The 20,589-nt window shown below is 36.1% G+C and overlaps 1 protein-coding gene across 3 annotated transcripts in view; it reads left to right on the top strand.

Moving 5' to 3' along the window:
- The first annotated feature begins 2,971 nt into the window (after nucleotides 1-2,971).
- The window catches only part of BANK1 (B cell scaffold protein with ankyrin repeats 1), a 298,123-nt gene continuing 280,505 nt past the window's right edge, over nucleotides 2,972-20,589 (top strand). For all 3 annotated transcript variants that reach the window (XM_037036243.1, XM_037036244.1, XM_037036245.1), the window contains exon 1: nucleotides 2,972-3,167. In XM_037036243.1, the coding sequence (XP_036892138.1) occupies nucleotides 3,098-3,167 (70 nt within the window). In that variant the 5' untranslated portion in view covers nucleotides 2,972-3,097. The remainder of the gene's footprint in view (nucleotides 3,168-20,589) is intronic.

The raw sequence follows: 20,589 nt of genomic DNA on the forward strand, positions 1-20,589 counted from the left end.
TCTCTGCATGTATGGGATCACTGCACATTTTCTTCTTTTGTGAAAACTGTCTACATATCCTCAGCCAAATAGCGCCAACATTGTAATGAATTACAACTCTAGTTCACAGCTATTTTAAAGGATATGGATGTTCATTTCTATGAGATTATTGCTCTATGGGAAAACAGGTAGAAAAACAAAAGCAATTTTAATGTGTATAGGTATAGCATTGCCTATGACGTCCATGAAATATTCAACAATGACTTTATGTGACCTTGAAAGAAACGGAAGATTGATAAGAGGTCAGGCTATGGAGTCAAACTGAATTCCAGCTCTGTCACTTAAACCTTTTAAAACCCAGATTCCTCATTTGTAAAATACAATTAAGACCATATTTTAAAAAAAAAACAGATTACTTGAACATTGTGAAACACTTACATAGTGCTTGACACATTGAATACTTAAAAAAAATAACAAGAATAGCTGCTACTAGCACCAAGTAATGAAAGCAAAGCATAAGTAAGTAAATGAGTTAAAACATTACTTCATAAATTCAGAACAAGAACTATGTTTTTAGTCAGAAACAAATATATAGCTAATTTTTGGACTTTAATGGAAGATTTTAAAAGATTTTCTAGTATAAAGCCAAATAAAATAGTTTAAAAGACATCATTTTAAACACATTTTTGCTTCCATTTTTCCACTTACCATTATCATACTGATGTAAATAGTAAAGGTGAGCATCTGGAAATGTACTTAATTGTCCTATATATTGTGAATATTTTTTTCTGCGTGTATTACAGGAAAGGGTAATAAAGTTGGATAGCTGGAAAACACTTCAATATAATTATTCTAATATTCTCATTTAGCTCAGAGTATAGAAATATTTATTCCCTGGTTGCCCAGACTGAAAGATGGAGAGTCAACATGGCGCCCTCAGCCTTCTGATTCCCAGGCCCAGGCTCCTCATCCTGGAAGGGAGCTCCATGCAGACAAAAATAGTTAATAAGGACAGTTTTCAGTTGCAATTTGCCATCTGAAGACTATCTTCATTATGTTTTGTGTGCATGATAGACAAGAACACCATGTATTTCCACAGAACTAACTCAGATGGATGCCTTTGAAGATTTATTTGGATGCTTAATTGGGGAGCATAAGCTGGAGTATTTATGTCTCTTCCTTCCTCTAAAAATATTGATCGAAGTATCATTTAAGACATTGCATCAATTAAGACATTGTTCATTAGATTCCACATATGAGTGAAATCATATGGTATTTGTCTTTCTCTGATTGGCTTATTTCACTTAGCATAATGTTCACCGGGTCCACCCGTACGATTGCAAAGGGTAAAATTTTCTTCTTCTTTTTTTAAGGCCGAGTAGAATCTAATGTGTCAATGAACAAACTGAACTAACAAGCATAACAGAGACAGACTCATAGATGGAGAGCAGATGAGAGCTATTGGCGAGGGGATGTTAGGGGATGGAAGGATTGAGCAAAAAGGAAAAAGAACTCATGGTCATGGACAACAGCATGGTGATTGCTGGGAAAGATGGGTATAAAGTAATTAAATAGTTATGGAAAAAAATTCAATAAAGATTAAATTAAAAAATAAAGACATTGTTTCCCCAGTAGGTTGAATTGGTTTAAAAATACATAATGCTGTTCTAAGAACTGGGTTTCCAAAAATATTGACCCAGATTTTTTTTATGTACATTGCAGTACAAACCCTCTGTCTTTACCTTATTTTATTGAAGTCTCTTAGTAAACAGATATTCACAGAAGACAATATACTTATCAAAATATTATTTCTTAAATTAGATAAAATGTCTTCATTATTTCAAATACAGAGATCAACTTAAAATCAAGCATGAGTTCAGAGGATGTACTGGAAAACACATAAGTATGTCTGTAATAGTGTTCAAAATTTGCTGACATTTAATATATTTCCAAGTTTTCTTCATTATATTATAAAGGATGAAAACAAGTTCATCCCTAGCCAGTGTATCTCAGTTGGTTGCAGGTTTGATTCATAGTCAGGGCACATACCTAGGTTGCTGGTTCATTCCCAGGTCTGGGCAGGTATGGAAGGCAACCAATCTATGGTTCTCCCTGCCTTCCCCTTTCTCTCTAAAAGCAATGAAAATAATATCTTTGGGTGAGGATAAAATAAATAATTTTTTAAAGTTCAGTTATGTGAAAAAATTAACATTTTGATACTTGAGATTGAAGGTATTTCTTAGAAAGACTGTGTGTGAGGTAAATAGTTGCTACACAACACAAGCCTTCCTTTCAGGTTTCTTTTCTGAAAAGGGAGTAAGGGCCATTTCGCTACAGATTATTTCCAAATCTTCACATTGATCTTCAACATTTCTTTTAACTTCCTAAGGTAATTTAGAGATCTTTGAAAGAAGAAAGGAAATTTATTTTAAGGATCTGGGGCAGCTGTGAATTTTTCCTGCCTTTAAAGAAAACAAAGCAACAAAGAACACTCTCATTCAGAGGATCTATTTAGATCCATATCTAATTTTGTGCTGGGCCCAGTTTTGACTTTACAATGGTATGAATCTAATCTAAAAAGTCTGGGCCAAATTAACTATTTAAAAAACTAGTATGTATCTCATTTACATCTTTATCTATATCTTTGTTTTTATATTCATACATCTATTTTTTAAATTCATACCTATTACTCCCCTTTTCCAGCCAATGTCTCCTTCTGATATCCCTATTTCTGCCCCGAGTGGGGTGCGGAGGAAGACCCGGAATGGGACAAGAGGAGCTGCAGTAGCAGGTAACACAGCTCTAAAACCATCCTGGGTGAAAAGGTGAGGAGGGAAGAGGACCACAGAGCATTAGAAACCAAACCAGCCCAAAAAAGGATGCAAGAGCAAGCCCCAGAGCAGTTTCACTTCCTTCGGGTGCCCTGCAAAGCTGAGCCGGGTCCTGTGGCCTGAGTGCCCGAGCTGCGTTTCCCGGGACACGGCCCCAGTTTCCTGAGGCTCGGAGCGCTGCAGAGGGCGAGGCCCGAGAGACCACCAGCGCACGAACTTCAAGTCCAGAGGGGAGAGCCGGGAGCTCTGCGGCGCCAGTCTGCAGGCGCCTGGGCTCCAGCGACACGATGCTGCCTGTTGCCCCGGGAAGAGCGGGAGGGGGCCGGGAGCGGCCCCCCGGCGGCCCAGCGCCCCCAGGTGGGTGGGCGCGTGTTCGGGGCTCTTGAGCGGGAAGCAGCCCGCGAGTCTCAGGGGCTCCTCGGAGAAGGAGGACTATGCGGTCCAATGAGGGGACCAGGGCTGCCCACTCTCCCCCATCTCTGCCTGCCGGTCCATCTGGCAGCCCGGCTTCTATGCTGGGAATTTGGACGCGGCCAGGCGGGAGCGCAATCTGTGTGCTGGCCGGTTAGCCATGGCCGGTGTCTCCAACTTTCCTGTAACTGGAACTTTACAGAGCACCCGGGACAGAGTCCTCCCGTTTCTAAAATCACCTTGGAACTTGTTAAAGATGTGCAGGTGTTTTAAAGTTACGCATGATCCTAAAAATTCTGTCCACATGTTACGGCAAAACCCCGTTTGCCATTACTCTGTTCGTAGCATCCACCGTTTATCTGCTCTGCCTTACAAAATCCAACCTGGAAAATTGCTAGGATGGATCATGACCTGCTTATCTGGCTAATGTGGAACCACTTCACCTGCTAATTTGTTAAAAGGAAAAATGATCAACTTGTCTGAATACATAAACGAATTTACAAGTCGAATAGACATCGGGGCATTCGTAGTCTGTTCTTTTTGAAGTATTTGAAATGCATTTGTGAACTTTATAATATTATAAAAAGTGTTCAGTTTTGATTTTTTTCCCCCAAAAAAGCCTTCAGTTGGTATTAAGATAACTGGAGATGTTCACAGTGAGAAAGAACTGCACAAAAAAGATCTGAGTAAAATTTTATGAATTTGTTGAATGGATTTTCTCATAGCTTCCTAGACGTTTCCAGGTATTATAGTTTTGGCTTCAGTTGCTTCTCTTGGTTAGTGTATGTTTTAATATATAAAATTTATAAGACTGGTTTTCCGTTAAAATGGGAAGTACATTTGTGACAATGGGAAATGGCAAGAAGGGAGTTGGAGGCCATGATCTCTCCATGGGTCAAGTTTTCAATATTGAGCATGGACACCGTTGAAAGCTGTGGCTCTGTGGAGGGCAGCGGAGCAGCCTCTGCCAGCTAGCATCTGTCAACAGGCAGCCAGGCTGCGGGACCCAGTGCAGCTTCGCTGTTTTGTAATGTCAGCTTAATGACTTAGTTCCATGAGATGAACTACAATTTGTCTTAAATTTTTGGATTGAGCATGTCAGCCAGAAAATGACTTTTATTTTACTTGTACTCAAGTCATATGTTGAGGTACTTGCTATTGTGACTAATGCTAGAGTGATGTGAACCAACTTTTCACTTTCTGATTACTTCTGTTCCTTCTCTGCACTTGTCTTCATCTCCTTTCATCTTTCCCAGTATGGTACTTATCACTTGCTTTATTTACCTCCTTATTTGGCCAAAATAATGAAATTTGTTACGTAGTGAGCTGTCTTTTGGTATTAACCCAGGCCCTTTCCTAGATATGAGTAGTCTTCCAAAAGAACTAGTTTAGGTCAATCCTTTTATTAAGTGGATTGCTTTATTATTGCTGTCTACTTTGGGCATCTCCAAGGCACTATAGGCTTGGCTTAGGGGTCAGTCCACCTCCTTCATTTTAGAAAAGAGAAAACTGAGAAGCAAGGAGTTCCATAATTAATTATTTGCAGATCATCCATTCTTCACTTCACCAACAATGCATCACCCTGTAAGAGCTGTGTGGTAATAGACATGGAAAATGGCAAAAACAATCTAGCATGGTGAATGTGATTTCATGCCTGGGGAGGTGTTTCTGGCGTTGGGTGTGCACTGTGCTTGTGGTGACGTCTGTGTGCGCTGCCATCAGAGATGTCTACAAGTGTCCCCTCTGTCCTTTAGTGGGGCCCCGCACTAAAACAATGTAAAAATGATTCACAAAATTGGATAAAAATTGTATTTAGACTGTATTTTGTGATTTGTGTTGAATTAGATACTATCCACCTATGTCCAAAAGAGAAATTATCCCTTTGCTTCATTCCAAAACTAGTGATTTTAAAATTTAATTTTAACTGCTACCTTCAATAAGGACTACATAAGTATTAAAGCACAGATTATTCCCTATCCTATAGTTTTTTATTTTTATTAATATTATTTGATGTTCTTTATGAAAAGAATTAAATAAATCATGAGCTTAAAAACAGGGAGTTTTACCATATGCTTATCATGTTTATACACAGTCTGTGAGGAACATGGTTTCTCTGGGTCTCTCTCCTCTGTCTTGAAGTTGTTGAAGATTTTGAAGCTTTTTACTTTGACTACACTTTTCCAACATAGTCAACAACCTAGGTTTCAACCTAGATTTCTTCTTCTAAGGAGACACCCTGATTCTGATTCTACTTGCTGGCTGGTAAAACTTGCTTTCTTCAAACCAGCTGGGACGGTCCTGATAAGACTAATGTTGCTGAGATTTTAATGAGGCAGTTTCTAAGGGCATTTTCACTTTGATATGAGATCATTCTATAATGTCCAATTGCTTAGGAATTCAGATTTTAAAAGCAGCATATTTGGTGTTATACTTGGGATAGCAGAGGGAACTTTTTGCCACATCTATCTGAACACATACTGTAGGTGACCGTGCCCACCTATGATTGCCTCACGGCCAGTCTAGCTTCATTGCTTATCCACTCTGTGATCTGGGTCATGATCTCAGTTTGTCCATTTAAAAAACAAAAGTAGGGAGAAAAATTACCTTTATTTGAAAGAGCAATTTTGAGGATTAAAAAAGAAAATACATGTGAAATGCTTTTCAGGGAGCCCTAGCAAATAATTGCTTGATACACGCTAGCTATTATTTGAATTTTTAGGTCACTGATCAGTAGTATCATATTTGCATATAAAATCTAGAGGGTTTTTTAGATTTTTTATTTATTTATCTTTAGAGAGGAAGGGAAAGAGAGAAGGAGAGAAATATCAATGTATGGTTGCCTCTCATGAGTCCCCTGCTGGGAACTGGCCTGCAACCCAGGCAGGTACCCTGATTGGGAATCGAACCCCGATCGTGTGGTTCACAGGCCCATGATCAATCTACTGAGCTACACCAGCCAGGGCTAAAATCTAGAGTTTTTGTTGGGAAGTTGATCATGTTAACTTAGGAGAAACTTAACTAAATGAAGTCACCAAATTCTACATCAAAAAAATTAGGGAATATGTCTTCCTGTTGAAAGACACTTTCTCTTCCTTAGGGAAACAGTGTAGTTAATAGTTCTGAGGAGAGAAAAAAATTCTGCAATGAGAGGAACTATGAATAGGTTGATTAAAATGGTATTAGACTAGGGTGGTTACAGGAAAGAATAAAATGGAAATTTAATAGGAGGTTTTTCTATATCACAGAGTACCAGTTGTGACCCAATTAAAAAATATGTACATATGTGAAAAAATAAGCATCAAACAGAAAATTGTGGGATACTTTGTCAAATTATAAGAAGATGGAGAATCTATTTTATCAAAATATTACTATTGGGTTAAAAAAATCCAATGTGAAGTAAAGAAAAACCCTGTCAAATATAAATCACATTTTAAGAGTGTAAGTGGCACTTACCTGATCATCTAAGTTACAGTTGATGCTTTATCACGTACTTTACATATTATAGAATGTATTACAGTAGTTTTACAGATAGCTAAGAAATAAAAGTAGGGAGAGCAAACATTTCAGAAATTATCATTTAAAAATAAGTTGTTGTATGACCTTATAATTCTTTTTCTTGTTTTAAATATAGAGAATAGTTTCTAAGTTTTACTGCAGACATTCATTTAGTCCAAGTGGTGAAAATATCAGATAATTTATGGAGTTATACTGCTCCTGTATTTATTTTTCACTCCAAGAAAAACAGTGAGCCATTTAGACATTTACCACTGGACAGAAATTTCTCTGTTGCTTCCAGGTGCTCTGCATGGAAACGATCCAAAAGGACCACTTCCCTTTGTAATTATGCAAAGTAATCCATCAATGCCTGTGGTGTTTTATAAGATTTCCTTTGTATCTAGTTAATTAAAATGTTATGTTTTGTCATACAAATAATGTATCCTATTTTCCTTTCTTTTGAGTTCCTGTACCACTTTTCCATATTGGTAATTAATGAAAAGTACAAGAACAGTTCTTGACTTGGAACTCCATTTACTATTTGCCTTTTTTTTTTTTTGGTCATAATCCTTGCTAAGGATTAACCACCCTCCTTTGGTCAGGATCAATATTCTCATTCCTTTTTGTACCAGTTTACCCATAGGATCAAGTCTAACTTTCAGAAGAATACCATAGTGTCAGGACCACTTGAAATGTTGGCCTTCTTTTAAGAGCCACCATTTATTGTGTTCCTACTTTGAATTCATATGATATGGATATCACATTACCTTGATAAGTGAGAGCATCAGAAGATTAGCACCCAGTTTGGACAAAATATTGTATTGTTCAGTATAGTCATATGAAAATATTTAATAATTCATTGTGTTCTTTCACTTCCTGCAAAAACTTTTCTAAACGGTTGAAGCTATAACTCCTAAATTGCTATGTCTTTTATGAGGGGAGGAGTGGAAGGTAGAAAAGCACCCACAAAGGTGTACAGAAACATTCCATATCAAAGTGGTACAATTCTATAAAATCATGTCGCTGGAATGACAAATTGTAGAGTACTGTATTTTACCATGTATAATGCTCACCCATGTTTTGTGCACATTATACATTGGATACCTGTTATTATGATGGCATGTAATCATTATACTCATGTATAATGCACATCCTTGTTTTTCCCTCAAAAAATTGGCAAAAAAAGTGCTCATTAAACAAGGCAAATTACGATTATTCCTTATGACTGTATGAAGAATCCTTAAAGTTTATGCATTTTCTATATTGGTTGATCACATTTTACTTATACATAATAGACTGATATAGTTATAAATTTTCAGGAGATAACTGCAATTTTAGTACAATTAGTGAACTACTGGGTCATTATTAGAAAGTGAATGAGGTAAAAATTTAGACAAAATCTACGTTGATTTTATATAGTGAGATAATTTCCTTAATTCTCTCATTGTTTTCAATAAAAGTTTAGAGCTTTCACTACTCCAGGCACTTATCTGTAGGCAGAAGACCCTTCCCTTACCATGTCCTGCCCATCAATACTCATGTAAAGGGTAGAACTGAGTATCACCCAGGTTCCCGAAAACAGTCACTTGGGCCAAGAGTGGGCGCTTGATTCTAAGGTGGGCAGTCAGCCACTTGACCGATTCATGACCAGTGATGGGGGTTGTCTGGCTGTTGCAGATTTGTTGAACTCACCCAAGTCCTTCTTTTTTTTTTTTTCCAAAAAAGAGATCACGAGACTTGTCAGTGGAACATCGGTCTTTGATAATATACAGTAGAGATGACAGCTAGGTTGACTCATGTGCAAGATGGATAATTACAGAAGATGAGATGAAAGAATGGAGACAGCTATGTTTTAAGGGCTCATGAGCCACAAATCTAGTGGATACAGAGTTGAAAACTATAGTATGCTACTTTTGCCCATAAGGCAATAGAAAGTTCAGTACTCTAACATCACAGAAAAGTATTCATTCTACATTCTTGTCAAGGGATAAAATTTTGAAGTCATGTCATTATTTGTCAAAAAACTATATGAAACAACTAATATGTAACAAATGTCAAAATTTGTAATGTGCCCAACCTGCATGAACGTGTTTTTAAAGCAGCATGTAGTGTCTTGAATTCAGACAGAAAGAATACGGTTGGGTAGACTAATTTAGGGTTGGAGTTTTATCAGGTGGGTATGCCAGAAAAGGAGAAGGATGAGAGTTGAAAGATGTGCAAAGATGTGATTGTAATAGTGATACATAGATTCCAATTTGGATAAAAAGGAAAATGGTCAGTTAAAAGTACATCTAAGGGATTATTTAGCATGAAACAAAGTTTTCATTAAACATATGGTATTTTCCACTGATATTCACAATGAGTGCAAGAGCCAATGTGAGGAAAGAAAGGAAGAGGAGGAGGAAAAGGAAGGAAATAAGGAGGAGAAGGCACTCCAGACACATGGAATAAAAGAAGGAAAGAAGAAAGAGGGGAAGTGAGACAAAATACTTGAGCATGTGAGGAAAAATCTATTACTAATGGAATTTATGGAACTTGTCTTGAAAAGTTTTCATGGAAGAAAAATTTTTGGTATGATGTCATAAGCTATTGAGTACAATTAAGTTGCTATAGTAGCACTTATCTTCAAATAAAAACAATAAAATTCTTTCCTTGATTCCACATCTCCTCTAGTTACTATCTTTCCACACTCTGGCTACCATGCTTTCAAAAGTTTTACACGTGGAGACCATATTCTCATCTCCCTTCACCCTTCAACTCATTCGAATTTGGCTTTCATCTCCTTTGCTAAAGCTATATCACTGTTAAAAGGAATCTAAACAACAAAACAAACCAGCAAGCAAAATATGACCAAAGACACTCAAATACAGAACAGGCTGACAGGGACCAGAGGGGAGAGGGGAGAGAATCACAGGGGAAAAGGGGAAGGACTCACATGAATAAGTATAAAGGGCACATGGACAATAACTAAGGTGGGGGGTGGAAATGGGAGGGAGGTGGGGAGCACTGGGGGGGCAGGGCTGGGAATATAAGACAGAAAACTGTACTTGAACAAGAATTAAACTTAAAAAAAAGCTATTTACTTCTCTCCTTAAGGTCATCTGTGAGTTTCATGTGCCAAATACACTGGCTCAATTCAGTCCACATTTTAACTGAACTACTCAAAGAATTTCAGCTAGTTCACCACTCTTGTTTTCTCAAAATAATTTGGTTTTGTTTGATTGTTTGTTTTTGTTTTCTTTTTTAAGATTTTGTTTATTTATTTTTAGAGAGAAGGCAAAGGAGAGAGAAAGATATTTCTCTTATATATTACATTGATTGGTTGCCTCTCACAAGCCCCAAACCCCACAACCCAGGCCTGTGCCATGACTGGGGAATCGAACCCGTGACCTTTAACTTTGTAGGGCAATGCCCAACCAACTGAGCCACACCAGTCAAGGCCCCAAATATTTTGTTTTTGAAGTCATCATTATACTCTTGTTTTCCTTCTTTTCTTTTTAGACTCTCCTCAATCATATTGGGCAACACCTCCTTCTGTACCAACATTTAAATGTTTATTTTATTTTTTATATTAATTATTGTTCAAGTATAGTTTTCTGCCCTTTACCCCCATCCCAGCCCACCCCACCCCACCCAGCCCTCTCAACCTCCTGCCCCTCTCCACCCTTCCTTGTTATTGTCCACATGTCCTTTATACTTGTTCCTTCAAACCCTTCCCCCCTTCCCCTGAAATTCCCTCCCCTCTTCCCTCTGGTCACTGTCATCCTGTTCTAAATTTCAGTGTCTTTGGTTATATTTTGCTTGTTTGTTTGCTTTGTTGATTAGATTCCTGTTAAAGGTGAGATCATATGGTATTTGTCTTTCACTTCCTGGCTTATTTTGCTTAGCACAGTGCTTTCCATTTCCACAGGTCTCTAGCATAAAAAATAGCATACAAAATCTTTCCATAATTTTATATTGATTATGTTAAAATATATTGAATTTATTGGATTAAATAAAACATTATAACTAATTTTATCTTCTTATTTGTTGTAATGTAGCTATACAAATTAAAATTACACATGTGGCTCTCATTTGGTATTTATACTATATTTCTATTGGATAGCACTGCTCTATACCTTCAGAAAAAAAGTTCCAATAAAATCCACTAAAGACTTGATTTCTCTCTTATAAACTACTGTTGAATATACAGGGTCTGGCAGAAGTAACACCTGGGTGAGTGTGGTTGGTAGGGTAATAATATGGGTGTAATAATTTATAGTTTTAACTTGAACATTTCACTTAAAATGTCATATGGTGTGCTTGAGTGTGATCTTGTTATGTCACAGAATTACATACTTTAGATTTTGTAATAAAATGGGGGCGTTTTCTGTGCCAGACCCTGTATATTATCAGATAATTCTCACAAATACTAACATAATTCATGATTCCTTCAGCAGTGTAGAGCAAACCTCTGTCCATTCATGCTCACCACAGAATGTATTTTCATAGTGACATTTCACTATAAAATATGAAATATTAATTAAATTTTAATTAGCATTTTAATATCACTGGCTCCTATTTTGCTTTACTAATTTGTAAGATTCTAATGCTTTATATACTGATGATTTCCATTTATCTTATGTATCACAAACATTTTTTAAATGTATTATTTGTTAAATGATTTAAATTTTGGCATTTGCTTCCACTACACGTATTTTAATGTTCCTTGTTTCAAGTATATGTAACTTTCTTTCGTAGCTTTGGTTTCTCATCTTGAGTGAAGTCTTACTAATCACTATACAACCAATATAGTTTTCTAGTTTTTTTCCTGACATTTAAATTTTTTATAGTTGCTTGTGGTATACCTGGAATTTATTTTTCTACATAACATGAGACTGAAATCCAATTGAGTTCTTTTTTTAAATAAGGGTATCCAATTGAGTAATGGCATTTATTAAATAGATCCTATGCTTCCTATCTAATCAAAATACCACCATTGTCATCCAGCAAACTTTCCTACATCCTGAAATTTGCATTCTGAATTTTCTATTCTCTTCCACTGGTGTATTTGTTTATTCCCAAGCCAATATCTGCTAAGGAGAGTTCTCCCAAGAAATCTCTGCCCTAATTATCTTGACTATTAGTAGGTATTTATTCTTTCATTCTTCCATTTTCATTTTAAATTATTTTATCTACTTCTCTTCCTTCCCATGCAACAATCGGGGTGTTGTATAACATGTGGTTTAGAGGCGTTTAATAGAGAGCAATCTAGCAATTTTAAGCAGGAAGGACTTTAACATAGGGAATTAGTTATTACACAATCAATGTACCACATTTTCAGACTATAAGATGCACTTTTCCTCCCAAACTTGGGAGGAATAATGGTTATTAGTGCTACTCTTGAGTTCTGTTTACATTTGCATTGGTGAAATGTGTTATTTATGTTATTAAATATTTTATCACATTTTTTGCTTCAAAATTTTTTCCCGTTTTCCTCCTCTAAAACCTGGGTGCGTCTTATGGTCCGAAAAAAATACAGTAAGTGTCTTGGGAGTAACACCTAAGCAGGGCCACCAGGGACAATTTTTATAACTGACCCCCTGGGTAGGGGCGGAGTAGTGAGGAGACATCCATTATCACCATGAGGAATAGAGGAAATCAGGAAGGCACTGAACCAGCTATTGGCTGGGGAGAATCAACTTTAAATGGTATTAAATCTTCCACTGGGTTAATTTGGGTAGAAAATTCTGTGTATAAAAGGTCCTAGGTTTAAAAGAAATATATAGTAATTTTGGTTTATTTAAATCAAATGACAAAGTTGGAAACTTTCCACTTGCTCATGTTACCATCACATGGATGTTGAACTTTCCTGATGTAGTTCTGTGAACGAATGTAACGAGATATTGCTTTCTATATTTAAAACATCTTTCCATGTAACATTTTATTGCAAAACTGGTTCCTTGAATCATTAGCTGGAAAATGTGACCTCTGCATGGAAATTATGGAAAGGAAAAATATCAAATTTTCTATTAGTATTAAACTGTATAGGATGTTAAAAATAAAAAAGAAAGCATGTAATGCTTTTAAAAAAGGAATTTAAGATAGATCTTTGGATATGCACAGAGCATTGCAATTTAAATTATATCAAGATTTGTATTTGTATTACAGATCAAACTAATCTCCTAATAACTTACACATTTCTTTTCCAACTTAACATTGGCAAATGTTACTTTAAAAGACACCTGAAGCTGGAAGTTGTGTTTGCATCTGTGGGTTGATTATCTATACTGATATATGCATTTATCTATATTGACTCAGATCTGAATCTGTCCCTCACTTGTGTGACTCTGAGCAGAGTACTTATCTAAGATTCCATTTTTTAATATCTGAGATGGGTAACACACTTATTTTATAGGAACATAATAGTGGCTAAATGTAATTCTGGGTTTAAAGTGCCTGGAACCCTCATAGCAAGTATTTAACAAATGGCGAATGTTATTACTTTCAGCCAGAACTAACATTCAACTTTCACTTTTATTAGAAGGAATGTGTTCACATGGCTCATTTTCTAGTTTTCCGGTGTCGCATACACACGAATCTCAGGATTGAGTACCTCTTATACAAGCTCTTCCAGTTCCCTTGTTTGATCTTTGTCATCACTATATTAAACACCATAATACCTCTAGTATGTATTTGGGTATTCAGTACAAATTGTATTTGATGAAACTGATGATCTGCTATGAAAGCAAATGACATGGTACATGAGAACTGTGTGATAACAATCAATGGATAAAGGACATTTTCCCTATTTTGAGAATTTAATCCTGTTTATACAGCATATATTTCAGAATAAAAATACGGTTAATTTTTACTTGTTCTTGAAGGAAACTTGGTCTACAACTATATCACACATTACCTCTCCGTGCCTGCCACAAAAACACAGCACACACACAAAGCTGGATCACAACGGAGTTGACTCAGAATCTCTTAACTTTTGTGTAAAGGCATTTATAATAACATCACATGGATGAAAATGAGAGTTTATATAGTTTTGTAGGTAAAGCTTTAGTAATAAATTCAGAATTGTTTAAATTATGTCCGAGCCATTTATTTCCTATAAGATATAAATTTATGCAGTGTGTCACCTAAATCTTTGAGGGTGAACAGACTAACAGATAGCTCCCCTAAAACAAATTTCTAGTTCTGAGTAACCTATGATAATTAGAAAGTCTTTGTGACTATGGAAAAAAAGGGCCAACTTTTCTACTTCTTTTAATAAGGTCAGGCTGATGAGAAGTTAGCAATTAACACATTTCATTTCTGCTTATCATTAGGGAAATATAAAGTAGTCATTAAAAGTACATTTATGTGTCATATTATAAGTATTATATCACCTCTTAGAATAATTTTCTGATCTGGAGTATATAAAAATCTAGGCTTAGGTTTCTCACTTGGAGTTGGAAGCCTACCTGCACCATTTACTTGTAATTTTATGATTTTAGGTAACTCTGTTACATGACCTCTCTGGACCTACCTCACTACGAAAAGATGAAAAATCATTTAGTTATACACACCTGCCGCATAGCAGGTGCCCAGTAATTTATAGTTACACCATGACAGTTGCTAAGTGAGTGAGTGGCCATGTGGAACTTTACAAAAAGTGACATACTTCTCAAATCTGATGGCCAATAAACTGGAAAGCTTGAAGTCATATTTCCAGAGCTTCATTCCTTCAGTATGATGTTGCCCAAACTGTATTCTGTAGTGTATATGTTCCTTGAAAAAAGTGTCCTATGGTGAAACAAGTTTTGACTATATTTATTAGAACATTCCAATGGGCTGAGAAATTCCGCAACTAACAGTACATCTTCAATGTTCTTGAATCCATTGTTTCACAAATATTTTTAATGTGGGATGTTGTCATCTCACAAAGGGAAAGGAAAAATGAGACAGTTGTCTCATTTCCCCTCATTTCCCCCCTTCCCTACTTGGTAGGGAAACAAGTTTGTTTGTTTGTTTGTTTTTTGCACAAAGTTATCATTCCTGTTCAATTGCAAATGGTTCTTGAGAAGATGATTCTCACAGCCAGAGACTGGCATGTATTCCTGGATGCTCATCATACCATCGTGTAAATAAAGTTCTTATCCTTTACTGCTGACCACACTTTGAATGAATGAGAGGGAGGGAGGCCTATTATGGGAATAGAAACTGAAGAGGCTCTGGAGAAAATGGCATTGGTAGGCTGAGAAGGGCCCACACGTTTATCCGTCATTTTATTTTCTTATGATTAATTCAATTGGGTCACAGCTTTGATAATGCCTATGTTGCAGGCCAGTTCTCAGCAGGGGATGCACGAGAGGCAACCATACATTGATATTTCTCTTGCTCTCTCCTTCCCTTCCCCTCTAAAGATAAATAAGTAAAATCTTTAAAAAATTCAATTCCTTAAAAAAATGGAACAAGGAAAGTACCTAGAGAATTCTAATGTAAGACTAGATTGTAGTGTGTATGTTTCTATTTAAATAGTATTTGTGCATCTCAGTTGAGCAAGTGATCTTACAGATATTTTCACGTTAAACTGCCACTTTGTCAATAATCATGTAGGCTATGTTAGTGGTCTCACACTGCTTAAATATTGAGCTTTTATTTATGAAAACATTCCAAAAATTAAGAGCAACTTGACTACATGGCCATAAACAGATTGCTTCCGTGCTAGAAAAATCTTTCAATGAAACATATGTTTGAAGCAAGCACATAGCTATTAAGAGTCACCCAAATAAACTATTGCTGAAATATATTTCTTCTTGAAACAACAGAAGCTGATGTAAATGTAAAAAATTTAGCCAGAAAATGGATTTTATGTCTTGGAGGTTGACTAACTTAACAGGTTATGTCAAAACAACATTAATATGACGATGGCTTTTATTATTCAGACTGGGTGCTCTTTAAAAGAGGGCGTAACCTCAGGCATAGGTCAGCAGAGATAAGCGTAATAATAAGTGCTTGCTGATAAGCTAATACAAAGAATGGCATTAGCATGTTCAGTTAAGTTTATGACAAAGGATAATCTAAGATGTATCCACTTCTGAAGGCCACATTTCCGAGTGTCCTCGGGGTCCTCTATCTACCTGTGCGTAGCCACTCTTGTTTTGGTACTTGCTTTTTAATTGTGTGGTTTGCAGAAGGGTTTTCTTTCAATATAACAACAACAACAACAAAAACCCTTAAAAATTCATAAAACTTTTTACAAAATATAATTTTAAGGCATTTTAAATATTAAATTAACTTTTAATCTGATAATAAGTAAATTAGTTATTTTTACTAAGATTCTATGACTTTTTAATTTAACTTAGAATACTTAGCTAATTAAAATACCTTCTGGGACAAACAGAGGGAAAAAGTACTATTGGAATTCAAAAGCAAATGAAATTTAATATTCTCCAAGTATGTCTAGAAGATTAAATCATTTTTAGTATTCTTCCTTTCTAAAAGAATACAGGCACACAATTGAAAATATCTCACAAAGACTTCGAAAAATATAAAAAAGTGGTGTATATATATAGTTTTATTTTTCTACATTTAGTAGTTTTACTTGTTCAGCTCTGTAGTTTTAATATATTTAATATTTTTTTAATAAAGATTGTATTTATTTATCTCTAGAGGGGAAGGGAAGGAGAGAAGGAGAGAAATATAAATGTATGATTGCCTCTCATGAGTCCCCTGGTGGGAACTGGCCTGCAACCCAGGCATGTGCCCTGACTGGGGATTGAACCACAATCGCGTGGTTCGCAGGCCTGCGTTCAATCCACTGAGCTACACCAGCTAGGGCTAACATTTATATGTACACTTTAAAAGCATATTAGTGTGGCCATTTGATGACTTCTTATTCATAAATATTTCAGTTTTGATTTCTCCTTATGTAAATCTATTGCACAATATTCAAAATCAACGACAAAAAACAATAAAAGGAAAATCCACAATAATTCAGTGATTTACTGGATAAAAGAATAGATCATCTTCCATGCAGGATTATCATTAATTAATATAAAGAAAGATTGACATTTTTTTACTTTTATTTATTTTTTTAAATTTATTTTTCAAGTACAGTTGACATACAATCTTTTATTAGTTTCAGGTATACAATGCAGTGATTAGACATTTATACCCTAAAGAGTTATCACCTCAATAACTCTAGTATCCATCTGGCACTATACATAGTTATTACAATATTATTAACTATATATGCTGTGCTATAGATTATTTTCTATGACTATTGTTATAACTGGCATTTTGTATTTCTTAATCCCTTTCACCTTTTTTTGCCTGCCCCTCAACTGGGAGGGGTCTTCCCATTGGGTGACCATTAACTTGTTCTCTATCTATCAATTTGTTTCTGTTTGGCTTGTTCATTTATTTTGTTTTTAGATTTCACACATAAGTGAAATCATGTGGTATTTAAGACTGAATAGTTTTTAATAACATAAATACTTTTTGGTAGCACTGGATTTGAGGTCAAATAAGCACAGGATTGAGTCCTGATCCTGTCACTAATAGACCTTCACCTCTTTTTTAAAAATATATTTTATTGATTATGTTATTACAATTGTCTCATTTCCCCCCTTCACTCCCATCCACCCTGTACATCCCCCCACCCACATTACCCCCCTTTAGTTCATGTCCATGTGTCATGCTTGTAAGTTCTTTAGCTTCTACATTTCCCATACTATTCTTGCCCTCTGCCTATTTTCTACCTACCATCCATGCTACTTATTCTCTGTACCTTCTCCCTTCTCCTCCTCCCACTCCCCTGTTGCTAACCCTCCATGTGATCTCCATTTCTGTGATTCTGTTCCTGTTCTAGTTGTTTGTTTTTGTTTTAGGTGTGGTTGTTAATAATTGTGAGTTTGCTGTCATTTTACTGTACATGTTTTTTATCTTCTTTTTCTTAGATAAGTCCCATTAACATTTCATATAATAAGGGCTTGGTGATAAAGAACTCCTTTAACTTGACCTTATCTGAGAAACACTTTATCTGCCCTTCCATTCTAAATGAAAGCTTTGCTGAATAGAGCAATCTTGGATGTAGGTCCTTGCCTTTCATGACTTGGAATAATACTTCTTTCCAGCCCCTTCTTACCTGTAAAGTCTCTTTTGAGAAATCAGCTGACAGTCTGATGGGAACTCCTTTGTAGGTAACTCTCTTCTTTTGTCTTGCTGCTTTTAAGATTCTCTCCTTATCTTTATTCTTGGCTAATGTAATTATGATGTGCCTTGGTGTGTTCCTTCTTGGGTCCACCTTCTTTGTGACTCTCTGACCTTCCTGGACTTCCTGGAAGTCTATTTCCTTTGCCAGACTGGGGAAGTTCTCCTTTATTATTTGTTCAAATGAGTTTTCCACTCATGGCTGTTTCTTTCCCCCTTCTGGTACCCCTATAATTCGGATGTTGGAATGTTTCAAGATGTCCTGGAGGTTCCTAAGCCTCTCATCATTTTTTTGAATTCTTGTTTCTTCATAATTTTCTGATTGGATGTTTCTTTCTTCCTTCTGGTCCAGTCCATTGATTTGTGTCTCAGCTTCCTTCCCATCACTATTGGTTCCCTGTGCATTTTTCTTTATTTCACTTAGCATAGCTTTCATTTTTTCATCTAATTTGCGATCAAATTAAACAATTCTGTGAGCATCCTGATTTCCAGTGTTTTGAACTGTGCATCTGATAGGTTGGCTATCTCTTCGTTGCTTAGTTGTATTTTTTCTGGAGCTTTAATCTGTTCTCTTGTTTGGGCCATTTTTTTTTGTCTTGATGTGCCTGTTTTGTAGAGAGGGGCAGAGCCTTAGGTGTTCACCTGGGCAGGGCAATCCAATTGCTATGTTGTGACACAGTCTGGATGAATGTGCCTACTTTAACTCCTTGGTTGTCGGACTTCCATACAGTTCAATTTTCTGTCGGTACTGGTTGTTTTGTTTATAAATTGTTATTGTCCTTATTTTGTGTATTGTGTGAGGAGGCACAGTGTGTCTACCTATGTCTCCATCTTGGCCAGAAGTTCTGAACCTTCACCTTTTGCAAGCCATGTGACATCTCTGATACTCAGAAGGCATTATGTATCCTGGTCATCACCTTAATTATTCAGAATAATTGGCTCATAATAATTCAATTCATATCTCTTATCTTCAAACAAAAACACTGCAGAAATTAACATTGCTTCCTCTAGGCATTTGAAATTGAGGATGTTTATCAAGAAAGAGTGGACTAATGCCTCCATAGTTTTATGAAGGAATAATTATCCTTCCTTATTCATTTATTCTTCAAACATTTGTTCTCGAGCTCCTCTGCTGGGTTCAAGGGATGCACACAAAGGTGACTCTAGCCCCCTGGGACTGTATTTAAGTGAACTATGTATGGGAACATCTGACAAATTCAACATCAAATGACTCAAGAAAACCTCAGTCTACAGAAATCTGAATAAGTTAGTCATTGGAACTAGTTAGCAGGGACAAAAAACAGTGAAGAGTGTTTTCTCTGAGTACTAGGGGTGACTCCTGATGCATACTGCTGTTCCAGAAAGTCACTAAGCATTTCCAAGTGTAGTCACGAGTGCTGTCCCCTGGGACAGTGCTTTGCAAATTTCAGTCATTTTCATAAGACCTTCCTCAATTTTTTGCTATACTACCTATCCTCTTGTTTAAGAAAAATTTTTCTTTAGTTTAAATATAAATTTTCTCTATAAGTGATAAAGTAATATTACTGCATAAATAAAAGTTGAGCATTGAAATAAAATAGTGTTGAGATAATTATAGCTATAGAGAGGCTCTGGCTATTTATGTCACTTTCTCTTTGTTCATGAGGTCACAAGCCCCATACTTGAAGTAATCAGAATTGGAGACGTTTTCTACCAGGATTGCCTTTCTCCCTCTCTGACTCTCTGTCTTTGTGTGTCCTGGAGTTTGCAGCCCACCCACTGGGCTGCAAAAATTTTTTGATGGACTGTCTCCAAGGCACATTTTACTTTCCAGAAGGTCGAAACAAAGATCAAAACAAAGTTTTATTTAGCACTTACAGGTGTCAAGCACTATGGGAAATGCTCTAAGTACTTTATCTCATTTCATTCTCACAACTGATTTCATAAGTGGTGTTATCCAAATGTTACAAGTGGGAAATTCAGCCTCAGGAAGGGAAATTATCTGCTTACAATTGGACTCTAGAAGCTTGGCCTCTTCACCACTACATGACTCTGATATGAATTCATTTCAGTCTCACACAGGCAGATCTATACACCCACATCAGAATGCCTTTCTTCCCATGAGGACTTTTTTTTTTAATCAGTAAAGTAGCTGTGTATATAGAAAGTCATTTTAATAGAAAAGTGTGCAACATAAAAGATGATATAGTTACTTATCAGTAGATCAACTTAGAAACATTTTAATAAGCAATATAATAGACAACCACAGTTTCCAACTAATAATTGTAAAAATTTAGAACATTTTGCTACTTTCAAGGACCTTGGAGGTGAATGAAAAAATAGGAAGTGAAATAACTACAATAAAATGCTAGAAAAACAGCATCTTTAATGAAGGCCATTAGTATATTTAAAATGAAAGCTATAATACAAATGTGATTAAAGTATGTTGTAAAATGTTTGTAATAAAGAGTGTAAGGCTAATAATTTGCAGCTGCCTAATGCTTTGCATCTTTGAAGGAATTTTCAACGGCCTACTAACTGACTGTTAGAAAATTCTTCTAAAGCCTCATTTGCTTTGATTCAATGACAAATCTAAACATGACCATTTAAGCTACTTTGTCCGGGTTATCTTACAAACACTGTGTGAGGAGAAGCAGAAACTCTATTGTCCATTTTCTGTTTTACTTCAAAAGGCTGTAGGAAAGGAAGA

This window comes from Sturnira hondurensis, unplaced genomic scaffold (assembly GCF_014824575.4).
Source record: "Sturnira hondurensis isolate 20B ecotype Veracruz unplaced genomic scaffold, ASM1482457v3 Scaffold0022707, whole genome shotgun sequence".
Taxonomy (NCBI): domain Eukaryota; kingdom Metazoa; phylum Chordata; class Mammalia; order Chiroptera; family Phyllostomidae; genus Sturnira; species Sturnira hondurensis.